General features: G+C 42.5%; 2 protein-coding genes across 2 annotated transcripts in view; both read left to right on the forward strand.

Annotated features, from left to right (window-relative positions):
- Nucleotides 1–306: 306 nt before the first annotated feature.
- On the forward strand, nucleotides 307–8,096 carry T265_01841 (hypothetical protein; the record flags this gene model as incomplete). The annotated part of the gene is made up of 5 exons (XM_009165951.1): nucleotides 307–424; nucleotides 2,931–3,206; nucleotides 6,056–6,196; nucleotides 6,919–7,221; nucleotides 8,062–8,096. 5 exons carry the CDS (start codon nucleotides 307–309, stop codon nucleotides 8,094–8,096), a joined length of 873 nt encoding a protein of 290 aa, XP_009164215.1.
- A 441-nt stretch (nucleotides 8,097–8,537) lies between these two features.
- The window catches only part of T265_01842 (hypothetical protein), a gene marked incomplete at both ends in the record, with an annotated part of 20,150 nt that continues 7,948 nt past the window's right edge, over nucleotides 8,538–20,739 (forward strand). Inside the window, 7 exons of the mRNA XM_009165952.1 lie at nucleotides 8,538–8,633; nucleotides 8,784–8,916; nucleotides 12,553–12,828; nucleotides 15,072–15,362; nucleotides 15,425–15,477; nucleotides 18,395–18,575; nucleotides 18,737–18,999. Coding sequence (XP_009164216.1) covers nucleotides 8,538–8,633; nucleotides 8,784–8,916; nucleotides 12,553–12,828; nucleotides 15,072–15,362; nucleotides 15,425–15,477; nucleotides 18,395–18,575; nucleotides 18,737–18,999 — 1,293 coding nt within the window. The remainder of the gene's footprint in view (nucleotides 8,634–8,783; nucleotides 8,917–12,552; nucleotides 12,829–15,071; nucleotides 15,363–15,424; nucleotides 15,478–18,394; nucleotides 18,576–18,736; nucleotides 19,000–20,739) is intronic.

The raw sequence follows: 20,739 nt of genomic DNA on the forward strand, positions 1-20,739 counted from the left end.
TGAGATAGTCTTCGAAAGAGGGCAGATTATTTCAATTTTCCCGATAGTTTGAGGTTTCGATTCAATAGAAATCGTCCTTCAATCACAATTTACGTTCCATACTTTTTCCTTTATTCCAAAGCAACACAACCCTCTCAGTTTGCTGTCGATCCATTGACCCACAACATCGGGCATCGCGTTCACTGGTCCGACATCAGGCTTGAGACAAAGTTCCCTTCTGCTTGCGAAGTAACTTACCGTCTCACTCGGATACATTTAAAAAATGCAAACCGTCGAGAAAACGTTTACCTCACCAAAAAACTGGAAATGTCGTTTACGGATCTACAACCAGGCTCAACTTATGTGTACAAACTTCAAACAAAGTTTGCTGGATTAGAAGTTGAGACAGAGAGTATTCCCGAAATAGAAGTACACACACCAGAAGGTAAGCAAAATCTCGCGAATCAACAACTTAGGTTATTTTGCTTTTCTAAACTTCATTTCAGTTGGACTTTCGTATAAATCAACAAACACTAGGTATTGTGCACGGAACACACAGTGGTGGTTTGGGCAAATGTCAGCTTTTCCGAATACGGAACGTGGTCTATTGGAACGGATGTTAAGCACTTTGCTGTTTGAGGAAAACTCGTCTTTTTTATGCCATTACCGCCGAATTGTACCAAATAAACGCTCTGTAGGCTCTTCTGACTTACGTTTGATCATCCCGTCAAGTGTTGAAATGATCGAAATCTACTCTATGCCTCGTTTAACCTTTTTATTCTGATGACGGGAATTACACTTTTCAGAGTAGGTCTTTTGTGGCCAAATTATCATCGTTAACCCAATTATTATTGTGTTCTTTATTGTGTTCTTTGTCGAAAATTCAGTTTCAATCACGCCACGTAGAGCGAAATCTTGATAGTTAGTGAGGTTGGGCATGATTTGCTGTTAGAACTTGGTTCATGAAGAATCATTCCTCCGATTGAAGAATTTACCATACATTTTTCGACAAGCGTTTTAAAAAGATTTAAAAGGTAAAGCATGGGTTAGTGAAATAACTGTTCGTCCCTTCATTATTTCTGTTTATGCGTGGACAGCAAGTCTACCAGCCTGTATACTTCTTCCAGCTCGTGTGGCGCCCATACATAAAAAAAACATCAGGAATGAATTTCCTGTTGGATGATTGTCACTTTAGGAGAAGGCTATAGTGATGTGCACCGTGATTTGCCGCGTAGATGCTGGACAAGACGCGCACAGGTGAAATGTGCCGCCTACCATCTCCGCCGTCCCATGAAGAAACAGTTTGAGGCATCCTACTTTCAGCCAGCACCCACACGGATAACCCACATGCCCTGTTTTCTAAAGCCGCCTTTTAGTGTCCCACGCAGCTCCCACTACGCCCAGTCGACATTCTTGTTTATGTGATTCGGCAAGCGTAACCATGCCTGCTTTATTGCGGGCGACGTTGAGGACCACGCCCATGATGATTTGCCTATGTATATCGTATTTCTGTTAACCGATAGCCTAGAATTGACTTTCATTCCCAAAAGCCTTAGTTTACTACTTTTTTGTTTCATAAAAGCTTTTAGTCCAGAAAATCGATTTACAGTTGTTAAAGTCTGAGGATTATGTGACTTTTGTTGACCGTTATAAGTGGATGACGCGTATCCCGTCATTCCAGTTCGATTTAAACTAGGAATACGTTCACGCTGGAACGTTCAGTCCCATCTTACGAAACAGCACAATATCATCTTCGTGTATTATCATTGAAGTGCGTCATGCGTGATTTTCCTGATGCTCTGGTGGACAAAACGACCTCGCCTTTCAAAGCATAGACGCGATCTCAAGCATTTATTTATGACGAAGTATAGTAGTCGGCATTGCTGTATACTGCCTCAGCCGAGGGATATTTAGGAGAACCGAATTTGAGCTACTCCACTAGTGAGGTGACATGCTCAAATATTTCTGGAATTGGACCGTTTTCTAGGGCTCCCTCAAGACCCGGTTTCAGTCCTATTTATTTTGCTCTCCGTCAGTAGCTTTGGTTTTTAGGTTGCTGATTGTTTTTTTGGCGAAAATACATTGAAACCTCAAAAGCCATGTGACTCCTACCAAGTACATCGTGGATCCTAAGGTTCCTGGGTAGATACTATTCACAGCTCTTCACGAAAAACTTTCTGTGAATCAAATGAATGATATTAGATGGTTTTCATAAGGCAAACTACTCACAAGGTTGCTGAAAACTCTTCGACAACTCACGACCTGTTTCGCCCTTCTTGGGGCTCATCAGGTGAGTGCAGTCCCCGAGTTTCCGCCAATCTTATGTTCTACTTTGTGTTCTACTGTGTTTTACTGTGTGCAGCACATTCAGTTGTATAATATCACAAACGAGAGATTTAGTTGAGTCTCTCGTAAAAACCAAATTTATTTGCAAATGAGTGTATTTCTCGGAAGCATTAGATGGTCTTTTGTGGCACAACTCGATGAAAAACTGCTGTTTATGAAAGAATACTTTGCGGACGCGACTACTGTTGTTCAGTCTATCGCGAAGGCCTCTCGGCAGGGGGACAACCGTATTCGTAACACACCTGCTGAATAAATGAATGCACCAAAATCCCTTATCCCGTCCGAATAGCACATTTCCCTCGTATTCTGAAACGAAGATCCCACGGAAAGTTTTCTAGGTTAGGGAGTGAAATTAAACCTAGTTACAAAGTAGTCACTTCTCCCCTTACCTATCCAAATTACTCAAGTTCTATGATCCATCAAATATTTGACCGCATTCGCGGGCAACTACCAAAGTAACTAGTTAGCACGGCCGAGGGCCATTATTTTCTGGGATTGATATTATTTATTAAGCGTTGTTTCAACAAATTTTAAATGAATTTCGGAAAAGTGGAAGAATAACGTTGGTTAACGTCACTGTTAACATCACAATTTACAACACTCAGCGGTTTACACTCCAATCAATCCAATGCTTACAAAGACGGCAGACAATACCTGGTCTATTGACTGGTCGGGCCAATTGGAAGCGCACAAGGGCAATGCAAGAGTACATGTGGTACTCACCAAAGGAGAAAAATTACAGTGGTTCTCAATTTCCGCCAGTCGACTTCGACACTCGTTCCCAATCTGTTCATGGAACGAGGACCCTTATGTGTTTTACGCTATCGAAAACGCAGCCGGAACGTCGCCTTATATATTCGTAAGAGACGAAGCTGATTTTGGTAAGAAAGTTATCTGTTCTTTATCGTCTTAGTACTATTCGCCAACATCTTTTGCTGCCCTTGGGAGTGTACCGGAGGTCCTTCGTATGAAGGAAGCATATGAATTAACTGTCGGCCACTGCGAAACGAAATGAAGGTGTGCATTTGAAATGCAGAGAATAAGGGAGCATGTTGAGAGGATATTTGTTCCCAGAGAAAGCTGAAGCAAACGTTTGTGTCTGCTTGTTTAGTTCCACCGCAGGTTGTCCACCAATTATGATTACTGTACTTCAAGCAATCGACGGCCAGCTAATCATTTACTCTAACTAATACTGGTGTATGATACTTCTTCCAACGCTATTTGATTTTACGCACACTTTCGTAATCTCCATTGAAAGTGATTTGTTGAGGTGGCGAAGAGTCGTCGGAGCGAAGAATCATCTCCGACTTATCGCTCAATAATTCCAAGGATACTTCCATACGTATGCCAACCCCAACACCGAAGGACCGAATTAAAACGAAACAACACTGTTTGACCCCTAGGGTACGGTGCAACCCATCTAGCAACTTTCACTGGCGATTCGCGTGCTTGCTTACGTGGAGGATGCTATGACAACAGAACAACCAGGACGCTTACAAAGCCAGTGTCATAATTTTCTGAATGTTCATCATTCACCATAAATTAATAGTCTGTCATGCAAGTGTGAACGTCTGACTGGATTCGGAAGGCACTTACTCGCTGTTGGCACTGACTTATGTTTATGGAGCTTTTGGGCGTTTTGAAAATCTGATCCCACCTTCACTACAACCACCTAGTGTTTGATAATTATCAACTATGAAAAGTCTACAGTCATTCTTTCCACAGCAGATCGACTTTTCTTGCTCGGCGGGTATCTTTTATTCCATGTCGCTTTCTAAACTCCCACACATTTGCTATTAGGGCTTATCAGCTGACCAGACTAACCAGGCCTGAGACTCCACACACGTGAGAAGACGGATGCGTTATCGAGATTTCCCTACCTAGTACGCTTTGAAACCTCATCACTACAATTGGCTGCAGTGTAATGACGGAAAAATGATCCACGATTTTCCAAGGCTAGGAAAACTTCAATGCTCGTGAGATTCCCTCCCCAATTTACTGGGATACTTATGTGATTTCCGACTAAAACAGATGAGCGGCTGCTTCACACTGTTTGCCAACATAAGTGCAGTGTTTAATTGTCGAGCTACGGATCAGTTCCCCAATTGACCAGGCCGCGATTTATGCGGCTTGAAGTCTATCACCGTCATGTACAAAGGGCACCAAGTAGATTCAGATGAGATTTGGCGGAGTGGCATGCTCAACGTAACTGAGAGTCAGTCTTTTCTAAATTTTATCGTTTTAACGCACACACGATTGCTAGTAGGACAAATTAACTGGTAAAGGTCAGCAATAAAACTGTTTGGTTTGCATCCCTCACAGAGAGATCATAGGTCTTGTGATGGACAATATTCTGACAAACCGGAGCGCCCGGTTTTACGTTGGATGAGCATAGATGAGGAAGTTGTGGTCTCTTCTAAGCAAGCTTTCGATCCAAGTTGGCACTGAAAACGGGTTCATGGCTTGAAATCAAAGGCGGTCTGTCTGATGTTCAAAAACTCAATAGAAGCCTCATACGACCAGTCAAAGGTGGTTTCTTCCCGCGAGCAATCGTTCCTCGTGAATGCGAGAACGATGTTTGATGCCCCTGTGTCGGATGGTAGATGATATCGTTAGGAACAATAAACGAATTCAATAAATCATAAAGTTTCTCTAGTGTGATTCAAATCAGTTTATCATAGTTGCCCATTTTGAAATGTATATGAGGAGCACATGGGATTTCAAATTCCATTCGCAGTCTTCCAGTGACAAGAGAAATGGTGTGTAATCTACCCTGGGTGGTGTGATAAGTTATTAGAATCACTCCCAATTGATCGAAATTCCGGATTTCTGGTTAATAAACTAAACAATATGCTCTAAAAGATATGATCTCGCAATAACTCGCCATTCTCACTGCGGCCAACAGTATAAAGTATACGATTTTCAGAAGACGCAATCTTAATGTTAACGTTTCAAATATTATTAATCAGGCAAGGGAGAGGACTGTACTATTTCTGAACAAAACTTACAAAGGTGTGAGGAAGAGTAATACTTATCAAAAGGATTCTCAACACCTTTATGGATAATCTCAAACAAATAGAATGTGCCACTGTTCACATCCCCACCAAATTCATCTTGCAGCTGCGTTGACTGAGCTGAAGCCAGACTTGAATTTCCACGTGAAAGTTATCATGTTGCAGTGCACCTCTTGTAAACAAGTCCGCTGAAAAAATAAAAGCCACTGTGTACCAGAAGTTGACTGACAGCGGCAGAGTTCTGAACCTTCCGTCAGCTTGTTCCGAGTCAATGTTTGCCAGTACCGTCTCGTCAATTTCAGCTCAGTAAGAGCTGTGTACAAAAGCGGATCTAACAGCGGCCCAGAAAAGAGACTTTCAGGTCAAACCCATAGCAATACTTAATGTGGAACTGCTCGGGAATGGTGTTACTCACAGGGGGCAGTGCACCGGAATTATTCGGAAGGTTCCAAATACGGCTAATGTGATGACGGCTTGGTAGAAGCAAACTGCTCTATTTTGCACTCTGAGTTAGTGCTATGAAATCACAGATTTGGTGACTAGGTCTGCGAAACCAACTCTGAAGGTCGTACCAAATTCTAATTAAGAAAGAATGCTGGAAGACTCCATAGAACAACTGAGCACAAGAATGAACCACCGCAAAACATCAATAACCACCAAACGTTAGTTGGACAGCAGTAAAGGTACCTCTGTGTGTAACATAAACGGATCTATAGATCGCGAATTTACTGACCAGAAGGTCCGTCGTTCGAATCCGACCTCTGCATCTCGACTTCCCCTGTGCATGCTTGAGCAACCTGGCAGTACATCAGTCATCGTGTTTCACTCTGGCGGCATAGTAGATAAGCGCGGGAAGGGTATTACAGCTGAATGTTTTACTTTTATTTAATTGAGAAAAAAAGTTGTGAGGCAAGGACTTCCACTTGCACAATATCGTTTGATGTTTATTTGCAGGTTTCTTCCATCAGAGGAACTTCGTGTCCGACTAAGGTGCAGCTCTTCTGGAGTAATCTTAAGTTTACATCCTGGGTATGAATACCGTGATTCAATAAAAATTAGCCCTGTCGATACACAACAGCTCAGCCCGTAATATATAAGCCATCGGAATTTCAGCCGGCGATTGCAATATTGAGAAATGTCACAGAATCCTGTTTTGAATTTAGCCTCATTTTTTACCAATCAACTTCTCATCCAGTTGGTCTTCCCATTGGATCATAGGGCGAAAATGATCAAAGCCGAAGGGAATAATTATGAAATTGAAACAGCGTCAATAGATACGGCACTTTCCTCCCCTTAAGATCACATCTAGTTGAGGACCAATGCAACTGGCTTCAGGGACTCGGCTGACGGTCCATATTTACAGTTTTTGAAGGAGTTTGCTGTGTTGCATTTTTTCTCGGGAGGCTTTGATATTGATTGGTAACTTATTTTATGACGGAAGCTCTACTCTTATTATTGACGCTGATATTTAACCAGTTTTCTACTGTGTTGGCAGTAACTCCGCCATGATTTTTGAATTGCTTTATTATCTATATGGCGACAATAACTGAACTACCAACATGACTGTCGTGCATTTTAGTCAAAAATAAACCCGCAACTCCGGCAACTATCACCCTTAAGAATCTTCCCGATCACTTGGGTCATTCTCTTTCCTGGACTGGCCCATCCAATGACCCCGCTTGTCCGGGACGGTACATCTACAAAGTCGAGAGAACTGACTGGGCTACACCAGCGGTCAAAAAAGTTTACAGAACCAGTTGGGGCAGATCAACTTTTCTCGATGTTGAACCGGGGAAAACATACGGTTACCGCGTCTCCGCTATTGACGACGACCTCCAGACTGGAGAATTTTCTTCCTGGATGAATGTCACGACACCTCAATGTAAGTGGATGACAAGCAAATCACTACATTCTCTGAGCTTCGCTTTTAGTGTCTCATTAGAGGATTTGCTCTGTTACGAACAATAAAATAGTGAGCTTGAACCAGGTTGATCCACGTCACTGATGAAATAGCTGGTCACAGATAGAGAAGATAAAACAGTTGGTTGAAGAAAATAACTGTGATGATCGACCATGTGGTGAATATTATCCACATTTCTGACGAGTTCTCTAACTTCAATATTACGCCGATGTATTCATCTGACGATTAAATTTCTTGTTAGTGCTCGTATAATCCTTGAACTAAACGAATGTGCACAAAGCCACAACTCAAAAGTTTACTGCCTGTTGGAGAATTACGATCATTGAAAGATTAAACCTTGGTTCATCTGAACCAAGGTTATCGTTCCCGACAGGATCCGCTGTTATGCAAAGAGAGGTTGTCATAGTACACAACTTACTACATAATTCCCAAGGCCAACGGCAATTTTCCTTCCTCCACTGGCTAGTGGATACCTGAAGAAGTCCACTTGGCCATTGAAATTAGTTCGCTTGTGCAATAAGTATTCTTCACGTATCCAGGGTCAACAAAGCACCTTTCTGAGACGATGGGTGAAGAAACCATGCTACAGTAAATAGATGCAAAATGATGTGTGCTTTTTTCATTTCAGTTATCATGGGTTGTAACTTGTCACAAACATTTCCTAACGTTATTGATGTAGTCGGTAGAAGTCGACCAAGACAAGTTGCATGATTGCAAAACTGCTTACGGTCGACAACATCATCACACATTATCGTCATCATCATCTTCAACATGTGGAGAACTATTTTTCTCTTGTTCGAGATGGTGACCATCGATGTCTTCGGAGCATTGCCTGAATCTAGTGAGAACACCGGATCAGCAATTCTGAAGTACGTCGAATGGTATTCGGGAGAAATAACTCACTCTCGATAGATGAACTGATCACACTGCACAGGTTGCGCTGGCTTGGCCACGTGCTGCGTATGCCAGTCGACCGAATACCTCGAAAGGCTCTTTTCGCCCAACCACGTGAAGGGTGGAAGAGAGTCGGAGGCGGTCAAACAATGACTTGGCAGCGAAGTGTGAAAGGCATCACCAGCAAACTCAGCTGCGCTGGTCACTGCCGTCTTCCTGGATGGGGACCCCGAGACGGGCCACACCAATGGCTAGAGACATTGTCAGACATGGCCCAGTCGCACCCTCAATGGCGCTCGCGCATCCAAGCTATTACCTTCAATGCATAGCTCCTTTTTCAACTGCCTCCTTCCACTTGACAGCGCACCGACCTTGCTGGATTTATGCACGAATTTATCATCTCCCGCCTGCAATGCGCAGCTACCTACCCACCTCTCCCCGAATCATCGGTGAACGAAACTGCGGCAGCTGGAACCATTGTACGACGAGTACCCGGTTATTACAGCTGATAATGATGATGATGATGATGATGATGATGAGGAGGAGGAGGAGGAGGAGGATGACAATAGAATCCAAGCTATACCTTCAATGCATAGCTCCTTTTTCAACTGCCTCCTTCCACTTGACAGCGCACCGACCTTGCTGGATTTATGCACGAATTTATCATCTCCCGCCTGCAATGCGCAGCTACCTACCCACCTCTCCCCGAATCATCGGTGAACGAAACTGCGGCAGCTGGAACCATTGTACGACGAGTACCCGGTTATTACAGCTGATAATGATGATGATGATGATGATGATGATGAGGAGGAGGAGGAGGAGGATGACAATAGAAGCACCCCTTACTTCACAAATGCAGCTACCAGAAAGTTTTCCTAAATAGATAATGTCATATCAAGAACTGCAGATTTCCACATCATCTCAGTTCAGTTATGTTCGTATTAACCATTATTGAGACCTTACTTAGACTTTTCGCCAAATAACAGTTCATTGTATTTTATTCCCTCCCCCATGTACACAAGGTGCTTGTTGAAACCGGAGGCAGAAGCTAAAGTTCAAATGAGTGCTGCTGCACTCAGCACAACACGCAGTGAATATCCGTTAGCAAAGAAGCGATCGTTGCTAGGATTTAAGCGATACGATGTGCTGGTGGGTTAACCGAAAACCCATCAGAACTGGTCATGGATCTGATGAGAGGTGCCTCAGACTAGCATGGCCCAACGATCGCAATACACGTAGAGTGACAGTGGGCAATAGTGTCTGTACGCCGAGTGCCGTTTTAGCAACGTGTCATTTCCATCCATCTCTATGCCATGCTCTTTCACTTCAAGACTAACGGCACAGTACACGCCATTCGCTCTGATCTGGCGGGTTAGTCTGATCAAGCGCAAGGAACGGCTACAGCGTGTGGCTTGTCTGTCCTAATTTGGTCTCCTCCCTTTCGTGCGCCTTCAACACAACCCACTGCGACCAGGGGTGTGGGCTACCGGACCAGGGCTACCAGGGCTTGTGTGACAGCAACAAACGCAGTTGCTGACGCACCCAAAAGTGCAAGTCCTTGCGAAAGGACCGATCGGCGGTGGCTGAAGAAGGCCAAACGTCATGCCCTCTTTCGGTTATGTTCTACGGTTGATTTCGCCTCAGAAGGCACGCACGGAAGCTAAAGACGAATTGCTGACATTTTCTACCGTTCGACAAATTACTCTTCTACGAGTCAGTGAACGAAAAAAGTTGATCAAATTTTGGTCGCTAAATTTAGAACTTGACCATTTTCACCAACTGCTGTTAACCATCCTACAAAGTTGGGACACCGCGGTCGGGGTTTTCCGGGGAGCATAAGCCGATGCGTCTAAGCTGGCAAATACTCCCACTTGCACACGAATTTTGTTTTGACAGGCGACTCACTGAACCCAATTGGATCTGTCATTTATAATGTTCTAATCAGTAGTGTGTTACTTCCAATATGTTCAACTTTATTGCTGAACGATGCTGACTGTTTACCGCTGGGACTGCAATCGATAAAGTTGTTCGGCTCATGTTGGTTGCGAGCAGTTGCCAGACAAAACGATGCCGATTTTACGCAAAAGCGTTAGGGAAAATTTCGAGATGATGGACACCTACAGACACTGGCTGGTGCCACATGATCCAGATCATGGTAGACGAGTGCATTGCTTCGAGGCACTTTGTACACAGTATTGGCCTATGAGCTATAGATGAAGTGGCTTACGGACAGTCAAAAGTGTTGGATTCTAGCTGCATGCAAGCATTTGGAATGACAAGCCTGGAACTACCCAGTGACCGATTCGCGGCAGATCCTTGGCCACAGGCGATCAACTGCAAGAAATTTCAGATGGATATCACAGTGTTCTAGCGATTTTTTGCCACTGTTGCAAGAATTTTTTTGAAATTAGTAAAGGGTAGACAAAGTTGTTAAAGTAGGCTTACTGTTGTGCCTAAAATGGCTACACATCTCTAGTCGTTCTGGCTCGTCTTTGAGCGGACATCTGTGTACCTTTGATTGCACGCAAAACCAGACCGGTCGGTTACTTCGCACTTCAACGAAACATGTCCAGTTGAGTTTTCCGGTATGTTTGACGGAAAAATTGAATTGACATGTCATGTAACAACGCAACAGCCTTCCGAGTCTCTGAAAAGGTTTTCAAAACTAGTAAGCACCCCAGACGTTTTGGGATGGACGGTTAGAGGAAAAATTTACCTAGCCGGTTTTCCAAACGTAAAATTCACACTGAGACCTCACTGAATGTGTACAACAAAAAGCTGGACACAGAATGCCCCACACTGTGCCACCATGAGTGGCAGAAGAGGTGCTGGGTCAGTGCACATGCACTTCAGCATTGCACAAAAAGGGTGCTTTCTGAATTTTTGTCAGTATCAAAAGTCCACTTTTATTCAACAAACTCTGTAGTTAGTGGAAGTTATTCAACAAGTCCTTATTTATTATTGGAAAGAAGGTATTTTACACTGAGTTATCACACTTACTTGTAGAAGATTCCTATTCATACCACAGCAAATAACCGCTATCCATTAAACTTTTTTGGCTTTATTTCAACTTTATTCCTACTGGCGGGTTCACTAGGCAGTTAGATGCAATCCGCATGTTGCTTGAGATGGTGATGATTCATAAAGAATCGAGAAGTTCTAGTCCCTCCACTTCTCTTGAGGGCAAAATGCTTATTATTGTTTGGCCCTTAGATTAAATCCTGCCTTGTCTCTCCGTACGACTTACCCTCCAAAATCTGTTCCCTTTTCAATTGCGGGCGCCGTTTCAAAAGTTGGTGAGCTACTAATTAATGGTGAACAAAAAGGCATACCAGGAAGTCAGGACTGAGTGTCGGCTGTCAAGACACTTGGCTACACAAAAATGCCCTCAGTGACGCATAACAGAATACTCAACAAATAAACAAATGTTCCTTTTGTGTGCACTAACAACGCTTGGTGGAACGCTTGGTGAAAACATCATGAGGCCTGCAGTGTCACTGTCAGCAGGAACTTGCTTTCTGATGAGGTAGAATTTGATGGTTGGAAAAATGTGTACCCCCTAAAAAGCTTCCAAAATCTGACCAGGTATTGAGTAACCTCAAGTGCTCTGCCCCGGGGAAAAATCACACGAGATGTGACAGAAGGTAAAGCGTGCCCATTCTACTTGAGGATGCCTGCACGGCCAGTAACTCAAATCGCCCGAATTTAGGAATAAATAAGTTGCATCACTTGGCACGACAGTCCTCAAGATCTCATCTTCTTCCCAATATAGTAAGGGGATTTTCCTCGTTCTTTGTACTGTGTACCAAGTAGTAATGTACTGATCGGTCAATTAAAGACAATTATGAAATATTTCGGACCAGAAGGTTTGCTCGACTCTACTGGAGGTATCTGTCGTTGGGGATCATTTAAGCTAAATTTGCATTCCATCTTCCATTCAGCATTGTAATATGAATAAATCCAGAGAGGAAAATGTCGGTATCTCAGGTAGCGTAGATGGTGGTCGTTGGCTTGTTCGCTGAGCTGGGCAACTTGATTGCAAACGTTTCATCACCAATCGAGGTGACATCATCGGTGGGTTATTGGGGAGCGTAGTGGTGTGTTGCGGTGGTTGGTGTCACCCCAACTGGTGATAAAACGATTGCAATCAAATTGCACTGCCCAACGAACAAGCCAACGACCATGAATAAATCTCCCATTAAACAAGTATAAGAACTCAAAAATATATTTTAATCTTGAACAATTATTCACGTGAAATTCGATTTCATATAACTTGGTCTATGCCTACCGCGACGATCCATTCAGTTTTTTCAACTTCATGGCTTTTAGGTTTTATAAGACCGGCATCATATAGTTCTCATTTTCCGTATTTGTTCACTTTTCATATTTGTCTCCAAGTACCCACAACACCAAGTGTTCCAGTGGTCACAAAAAATGGGACAGACGTAGTCATTAACTGGGAGGAACACACCAAAGCAGACGAACATCTGCAAAAGATACACTTGGCGTTCGTTCATCCGACTGGGCATTTGGATATCAAGGAGTTCTCCCGGATAATTACCAGTTTTACTCTGCCAATCAGTCCGAGTGATATCGGGATACGACTCTATTTCGCCACAGAAACAAATGCCGGGCAATCGGGATTTGTCCACATACCAGTGGAACAGCACTTTTGTAAGTTTTCTTTGCAATAAAACCTTCGATTTTTTCAAGACAAAGTCGTCGGTGTAGTTAATTCAAGAAATTTTGTACCTCAATAGTATGCTGCTCCAGGAGCTGTTGTGGTTGATCTAAATTTCTCCCCAGTAATCCACAAGAAAAACGTATTGTTTTTGAGTCGTAATTCATGCCTGGGATTGGTTTCATGTTTCGATGCCTATTTAGCCAACGGAAGGTTAGATGATCTATTCAGGCTATGATTCTTCTGTGTTCCTCCCACGCGTACTAGTTCACAAATGCTCCTTCTCCGGGGCCAGATATGAACAAGCTTTCCTTTCAAAGGTGTGATATTTTGGTTCACTATCAAAACTCCTGCTTAAGCAACCCAGTAGCAAGTCCAGATAATTTGCTTCAAGATTCCCACATAGCATCTTTCCGCCAAATTTTTTACTTTATAGAGTCTACTTTTTTAATATGGATTACTTCACTAATTTCTACGAGGATTATTCCATGAGGAGAAACCTCACACTTTATCTTTTGCATATACGGTGATCCCAGTATAAGTGTTAACCAGGAGGGATTGAAAAGAAGTGTTTGTTGTGCACATCGATGAGGCACCTGAAAGCCGGGTATGTTTTGGAATTGTTCGTTTCTCCAACATTTTGTTGAGAACGAATCCACAGCCTACTGTTAAAGATAATCGAGATAAAAATACGCACATAAGGGTAAATGTTGAACGTAGTCGTGTTATTCAAAACATTCACATTTGAAGGAAACTTCGTTGATCTTTTGCACCAAAAGGAACGAAATGCCTACAGCTGAAGCCGGACTATCAATAGTGCAGTTGATTAGGTCGTTTGCGTCAGACGTGCAAAGAAGAGTTCCTTTCTGGTAACAAAAATTTAAGTATTCCCAAAATGTTATAAATGAAAACTGGCGTTTTCAGGTAACAACCGCACCTACGTGCAGGCAGGTGACAAAACTGTCGTGGGAGTGACGTTTGATGTAACCAGTTACGAAGGCTGTATTGAACCCGAAACGCATGGTTCTATGATTTAATGTAGACTGATTGTCTTTTCTATCACCAGTAAGGACACAACGACGGAATAGTAACACTAGCCATATATCCTCGGCTCTCTAATAAAGTGATTGGAGGGGGCTCAATGTGTAGGACAAACACCCATTCGCACATTAGGATGACGCTAATAGGGGAACACACTGACTCGTGTTCATGATATTCTTTGAAAATGCTGAAAAAAGACCTCATGTTTTACTTGAAACGATATTCAAGATATCAAACCATTTTCCTTGAAATGATACTTTATACAAGTTTGCTGAAAACAGCCTTCCAGCGGTTTTGCCTTATTCTGGGAGGCTGCTTCCCTACCAACCGTTTTTGTACTTGAACAGAAAACAGATGGCCATTAATTTTGAAACTAAAATGACGTCACCGGCTGGTTAGCTGTCCAAAAATAGTATCATAGGAAGGGCATTCTTCGATATTTCGAATGGTCTCGTCTGAAATATGAGGTAACATTTGCTCAACACATATAAAAAAATATTATAAGCAAGTTAATCAGCTGAGATTCAGCTGGATCTCCCGCCAACACGCCTGAAATTTTGTAATTTGCACGTATATCTCACCTGGTTTTCAAAGCCCGATAAGCTTGATGAGTATGCCGATACTGGCTTGCTAGTGGACTCTTTGGAAGTATACCTCATGCTTGTAAGTAGTGGTATACCAAGGAAGAAGCATTCCAAGTTTCAGCCCTTCAAGATGAGACTTGTGTCATTTCCCGTCACAGTAATCTAAAAGTTCGAAGTCTGAGGAATGGGTGAGGCTGGAAAAAGTCAATAACTGTTAGTTTAGGGCAATTATGTGGGAAAGTAATTAAATTACCGTAACATTTCATGCAGGTAACTGAACTTTCACCGAAACTGTAGCCTTAACACTGCTGACTGCTTAAGCAGGCTTTTTGTGAACATAAGAAAGTTAGGCGCACTCTGACATGAATGTTACTTCTTGGAGAGAGCAATTCTATGCCTTTTTTGCGCATTTTTCTTCACCAAAATTTACTGCACTTTTATGAACATTTCGTTAAACATCGAAAACCAGATATTGCAAACTTACTCTTTTATCCCTCTTCTCCAGCTGTTTACTGTATTTACCGTATTAAGGCGATATTTAGACAGCATTCTCTGGGGCATGGTTTTCAAAACTAACTTGTGGCATACAACTCACCTTATAACCCTAACAGTTCCAGCACCACCACAAGGGCTTTCCGTGGAACTTGATGAACACGTATTGTCCCATCATATTACGTGGGATTGTTCTTGGAATTCCGTCTCTGTAGCGGTGGATTACAGAGTGAAACAATGGGCCAAACTGGATGATGACAAAGTGGTCATTGCTCGTTTCGACACCAGGGACAACCACTTCGTCTATCCGAATGTCCTACCTGGAGTGCAGTACATGTATAAAGTAAAGATCATTGTTAATGGAGTAGCCAGCAACTACACAAACCCGGTCGAAGCATTTGTGGTTCACAGTAAGTAAACGTCATTTTTAGCGAATATACACTCATTTGCAAACTAATTTGCTTTTCGATAGACTCACCTGGAACCCAGCTGACTATCGTTTTTGATGTTCTCAGGCAACTGAATGTGCTGCACTAGGCCGCCTAATGTTTCAGTTGCTACGATATTCGAGATACCGCGATACATGTATATCTTTGTAATGTACTACTCATAAGGTTGCTGAAAATCCGTCGACAGACCACGACCGGTTTCGCCCTTTTTGGGGCTCTTCGGGTAGGCGCAGTTCCGGGGTTTCCGTCAACTCTATGTTCTACTTGAAACCAAATTGCACGAAATTAGCGAATATACACTCATTTGCAAACTAATTTGGTTTTTCGAGAGTCTCACCTGGAACCCAGCTGAATTTCTCGTTTGTGATGTTTTCATTATTGGATCATCATTATTGAATCATCTTAATCGATTCGGTGAAAAGTGGCTTGCTTGTTTTTGATAGTTTCACCTAGGATTAGTTATTCATTTTTCTACGTGGATGAGTAACAGTTGCACATTTTGGAAGGTATCCCAAAGGCAGTGAGAATAAAAAACGAAATTCGAAACTTTTTGGATCACAAATTACCCAGTTTTGTTCGGTCCTTACTCTTAGTCATTTATTTGCTAAACACCGGCTGTGTCAGTTCACCTGAACACTAGTGGGAGCTAAGCGCTTCTCTTTGAATTGTAAGTGTAAAGAATACATCTTTATTTTCTGTGAACGATTTTAGCTTTCCACAGAGACTTAGTTAAATTGTTTTTTAGCGTCTGTTACTTAAAACACTATGGGTTGCGAAGTTTCGTACAGCGCTACTTTCTTCCAAGCTTGTCAGTTCTTGAAGTGAGGTTTGGACGCGATAGGTTTTACCACCCTCTCATAGGAATTTCATATAAAAATGACTTTAAAGATAACCGAACTCGATTGTACTACGAAGATTGACATGTATCGGAAACGACAGTTGATATTTTGCGATAACACGCTTAAGAAACAGTTATTAGATATGAAGAGAAGTGCGTCTCAGAAGACAATAGTTCTATGCACCAAAAAAGGAAAACTGGCTGGTCAAATGGTAAACTGAATAAGTAAGCACAATAGGTTCTCTACTGAAGAGAGAGAATCAGTCGAAACCACTCTTTCAAGCAACTAATTTTTTCTAAATTTATTTTGGCGCTTTTAACGGTCCAACTTTCACCCTGAATGTTTCGTGTTATTCCTCCCTCGACTTTCCACTATTTAATTTTTCATCTGTGATTCGGTTCCCGAAAAACTCAGGGTGACTTGTCTACACCGACAGAATGGAAAGATATTTTTAACTATTGAGTAGCATCGAGTGTCACTGAAACTTGATATCTTTTACTTCTCACTTTTGCCTGCAAGTTCACTTCATTTGTATGATTGCGACTTTGAACCGGTCAGTAGCTTACTTCCCCAAATGTTCTTTCCCGGATTCTTCGTTACTTTTGGTAGAATGCCGGACAGACTTATTACATGAATACCACTATTGCTTTATTGAAGTCTGCACATTTTACGTACTTCATGTCTGTCTTTATGTACTTGGAATGAACCGATTATCACCTGCTCCAGTCCACCGCCCCATAAGAACCATTGTTTTCTTGTTGATTCCCTACTAGCCTTCTTTGCTACAACGTTACTCATTGGGTTGAGGAGTGAGTGACAAACATCAGCCAATGTGGTTAGCTATACGTGATTTACGCACATAATTAGTTGACTTCTTTGTAGGTGGATGCGGGATTTGTAAAACTCACTTTCAGGTCCTTCGTCTGAACAGTCGTTCTTCCCTTTCTGGCGCAATTATCCTGGTGAGTCCACAGCAAGGATGAAGCAATGGACCTAATTTCGCTCTTTTCAGGGCTCATCGTTATCCTCGGTCGTACCGTGGTTTGAACTCCGGACATATGTCATGTGAGGCAAGTGTGTGATAAGTATTCTACCAGCAAAAACTGGACGCGCCTGAGTTATCACACCTGAATGGGCGGCGTTTCCATGCTTTAGCTATGTGATCAGCGATGTGATTGTCCGACAGTTACAACGACAAACCGCACAGGTGTCGATAGATTGATCCGCCAATGAGGGTTTCCCAGTCAGGCAGCGCCACAGACTCTCAAAAACTGCTGGACGGCTTTTGACTAGTTGTAGTTAAAAAGCACATAATATTGTATTTCACACCAGTTTTGATGAGAAATTTGGGGTACGTGGAAGGCCTGATCTGTTGGTTACCAAAGTAAGTTATTCATGAATCGCATCTGCCTTATAGTCCGATAGACGCTTCCAGTCATCTGATAGACTCATCAACTTTGCTTTAGAACCACCAGCCCATTCGTAGCAGATGTGAGAGACTGCTGAGTGATGAACTTCAATGAGGGCCCAGTGTTTCCCCTTTTGTACGGACTCACCAACATAATTGCGTCCGGATAGGAAGACACCTCTTCAAACAAGAGTGTTGTAGACTTGGATTATCTAAATCTTATTTGTCTAGTTCGATGACGGAATAAAACGTAGCACAGACTGGCTCACAATTTACAGTGTCCTTGATCGGAACAGTCCTCGTTCAACCCTGTGAGTTGTTACACACCACTTATGTTGTTTTTGACTCGTTGGTGGGCGCATATTTATGGTGCTAAACAACCAACACGGGAACCAAATGTCGCTTTGTTGAAGGAATGTACTGAAGCATTCAGCAGCTTTGCAAATAGACGTTTTGGTACAGGGTATTGATCTTACCAGCACACGATAGTCATTCAACTTGAATCTGGAATTAAATGCTTTCAACTCCGTTCATTCAAGTTAGTTCCCACATGTGACCCTAACTCGTGGGGAGAAAGGATGGAAAATTACGGCGAGATACACTCGTTCATACATTAAAGTGATGGTAAGGAGAGACTCCAGTGATATTCTATAACTGAATGTGCTCCACAAAGATCATTCCATGGTTCATTCTTCATGACATTTGAGATATCGCAGCATGTTTCTTGGTATAATGATATCCACAAGGTTGTTCAAAACTCTTCGGTATCCCACCAACGGTTTTCATCATTCTTGAGGCTCAGCGGATGTAGTACACAAGTTTTCATTTACGAGAAATACGCTCATTTGCAAATCACTTTGGTTTTCACGAGTGACTCAACTGAATCTCTCGTATATGATATTCTGCAACTGAATGTGCTGCACACAGGTCACTGATGATCGACTGATACTAACCTTGATGTTTTGACCTTTTGTCAAACTAACCATGTTAGCCATCATACTGGAACACGTGGTTGTATACAGTCCTTCCGAAAAGGTTGATAGCTGAAAATTGCATTTACTTCATCTATCCCTCCGTTTACTTTCCAGAACCCTCGTTTGACACATTGCCCCATGTCACGTGCCGAGGAAATTTGTTGTCTATCCGGTGGAACAAAGCCAAATTATCAATGGTTCCTACGATCTCTAAAGTTTACATCCTAGTTACGGACAATAAATGGCGAGAATTCAAGACGATTCCGTTCGAACAGGGTATGTTTGAGATGAGAACAAACTGGTGCTATTCGAGAAGGATGAAGATTTTCTTCGGTCTGAGTAATGCTGCTGGACACTCGAGGTACCTGAAATTACGTGTACCTGTGTCTTGATTGTGTTCTCAAATACACCAAATATACACGCTTGGTTACCTCTCAGTGATAGTTCTCATCATTTTTATGTGGGTTTCAGTGTCACTAGGCAGCAGTAAATTTCCAACGTGAGGCAAAGAGGATCTGCGGAAGATGATCACACAGGAGCATGAAAAAACATGAAAATATTTACAGCTGGGGTTCTAAAGAATTCAATCCATTAAAACTTCCACCATTCATAGGTATAAAGACGGTTGGTTAATGGAGCTTGTTTAGTTAATCGGTTTATAACAGCTTCGCACATCAAAGCGAAGAAAAAACCCAGCGAACCTGAATAGAACACAAATTACATTAGTACCACAACGCATACTGCAGTGAATACAACGAAGACACTAATTCAACACGTCAGGTTGATCGTACAATGAAATATGGTATTCGTTCAATAATCCCATCCCGAGCTACGGCACACTCAACAAGGACAGTATCAGCCCAAGCCTGTGAAATTCGCCTTGGAAATGATACCTTTTGAGAAAACAGTCCGTAATTCAGACAAAGATCACGCAAGGCATTCTGGAGGTACAGATTCTGTCCCCAAAAACAAGCAGGAGCGAGATTTGTGGACGGAGCCTCCCAGCTTTCCCGTCGAGTACATGCAGACTTTTCGCACGACATTGGTCGGTGGAAGAGTAACGTGGTTTTCGGCTATACTTTACATTCTCAATACTGTCCCCTCTATATCCAAACAATTTAAGACTGAAAAGAATGATCTTCTCTAAGAGAGAAGTAGTCTATGTGCGTAGAGTCTAGGTTCACACGGCCTACTTTGCTGCAGGCTCAGCTGACGATAACAGCCGAAGATGAACCACCCTAGATTAACGGCCTGAAAAGTTGTGGAGCGATTGGAATGCTTGACTGATATTCATCGGGTGCTTAGACAGGATTAAGTGTCTTAGGATGGCGGTCAGTCGTTTCATTATTAACAGAAGTTGGGTAATGTTGAACAAGTTTGGATACACACAACTGTCTTCTCGGCAAAGCTCGCTTCACAGGAACAGGTAAAACAGTATATACAAAACGAAACACCGGATATTGGCAAGCTATCCTTTAGGCATTAAACACTAGATTGCCTAGGATTGAAGTTAGTCCGGATTTAAGCTTAAGTCGCGGGCTTCCCTAAACAGTGACTAACTGATTTTGAACTGGTGTCTGCTTTGAAAGGGAGATAGAAGTAGAGTTTTCGTTTCTCCATGGTTCTCTTTTCGCCCATAGGTTTGTTGCTGTGAATTCATGAAGTGGGTCTTCCTGAGTGAACAGGCCAGCGAGAAATGATAATTCATCTTAGATACCATCTTCGGTGTAAAGCTTGTGTGCTGTTTCTCCTAGCAACGAAAGGATTCCTTTTTTGTTCGAAGGGAACAGATCTGTGGAAATGGGTGCGCGGACCGCTCCGTGTCGCATTACGGAACAGTGTTGCGCACCATTCCGTCATGTCTGCTAGTAAGCAGATCGTCCAGGAAAAACAGGGTGTGATTAAACTACCTTTCTAGTGTAAATTTCATAGTTGTTTACGACGCTTTGAAACTGTCGAAAATCTCTTCCTCAGCAGCACGCAGAATATAACATCTGTACATCTACCGTTAATGAAAAGCTTGTGAATAGATTACTGCGGCGCACACTGTACTCATAATCACTTCATGCTTCCATTTGGAATTATTATCATTTATTTTGAAGAGCATGGTCACAAAC

Source organism: Opisthorchis viverrini (genome assembly GCF_000715545.1).
Source record: "Opisthorchis viverrini unplaced genomic scaffold opera_v5_20, whole genome shotgun sequence".
Taxonomy (NCBI): domain Eukaryota; kingdom Metazoa; phylum Platyhelminthes; class Trematoda; order Opisthorchiida; family Opisthorchiidae; genus Opisthorchis; species Opisthorchis viverrini.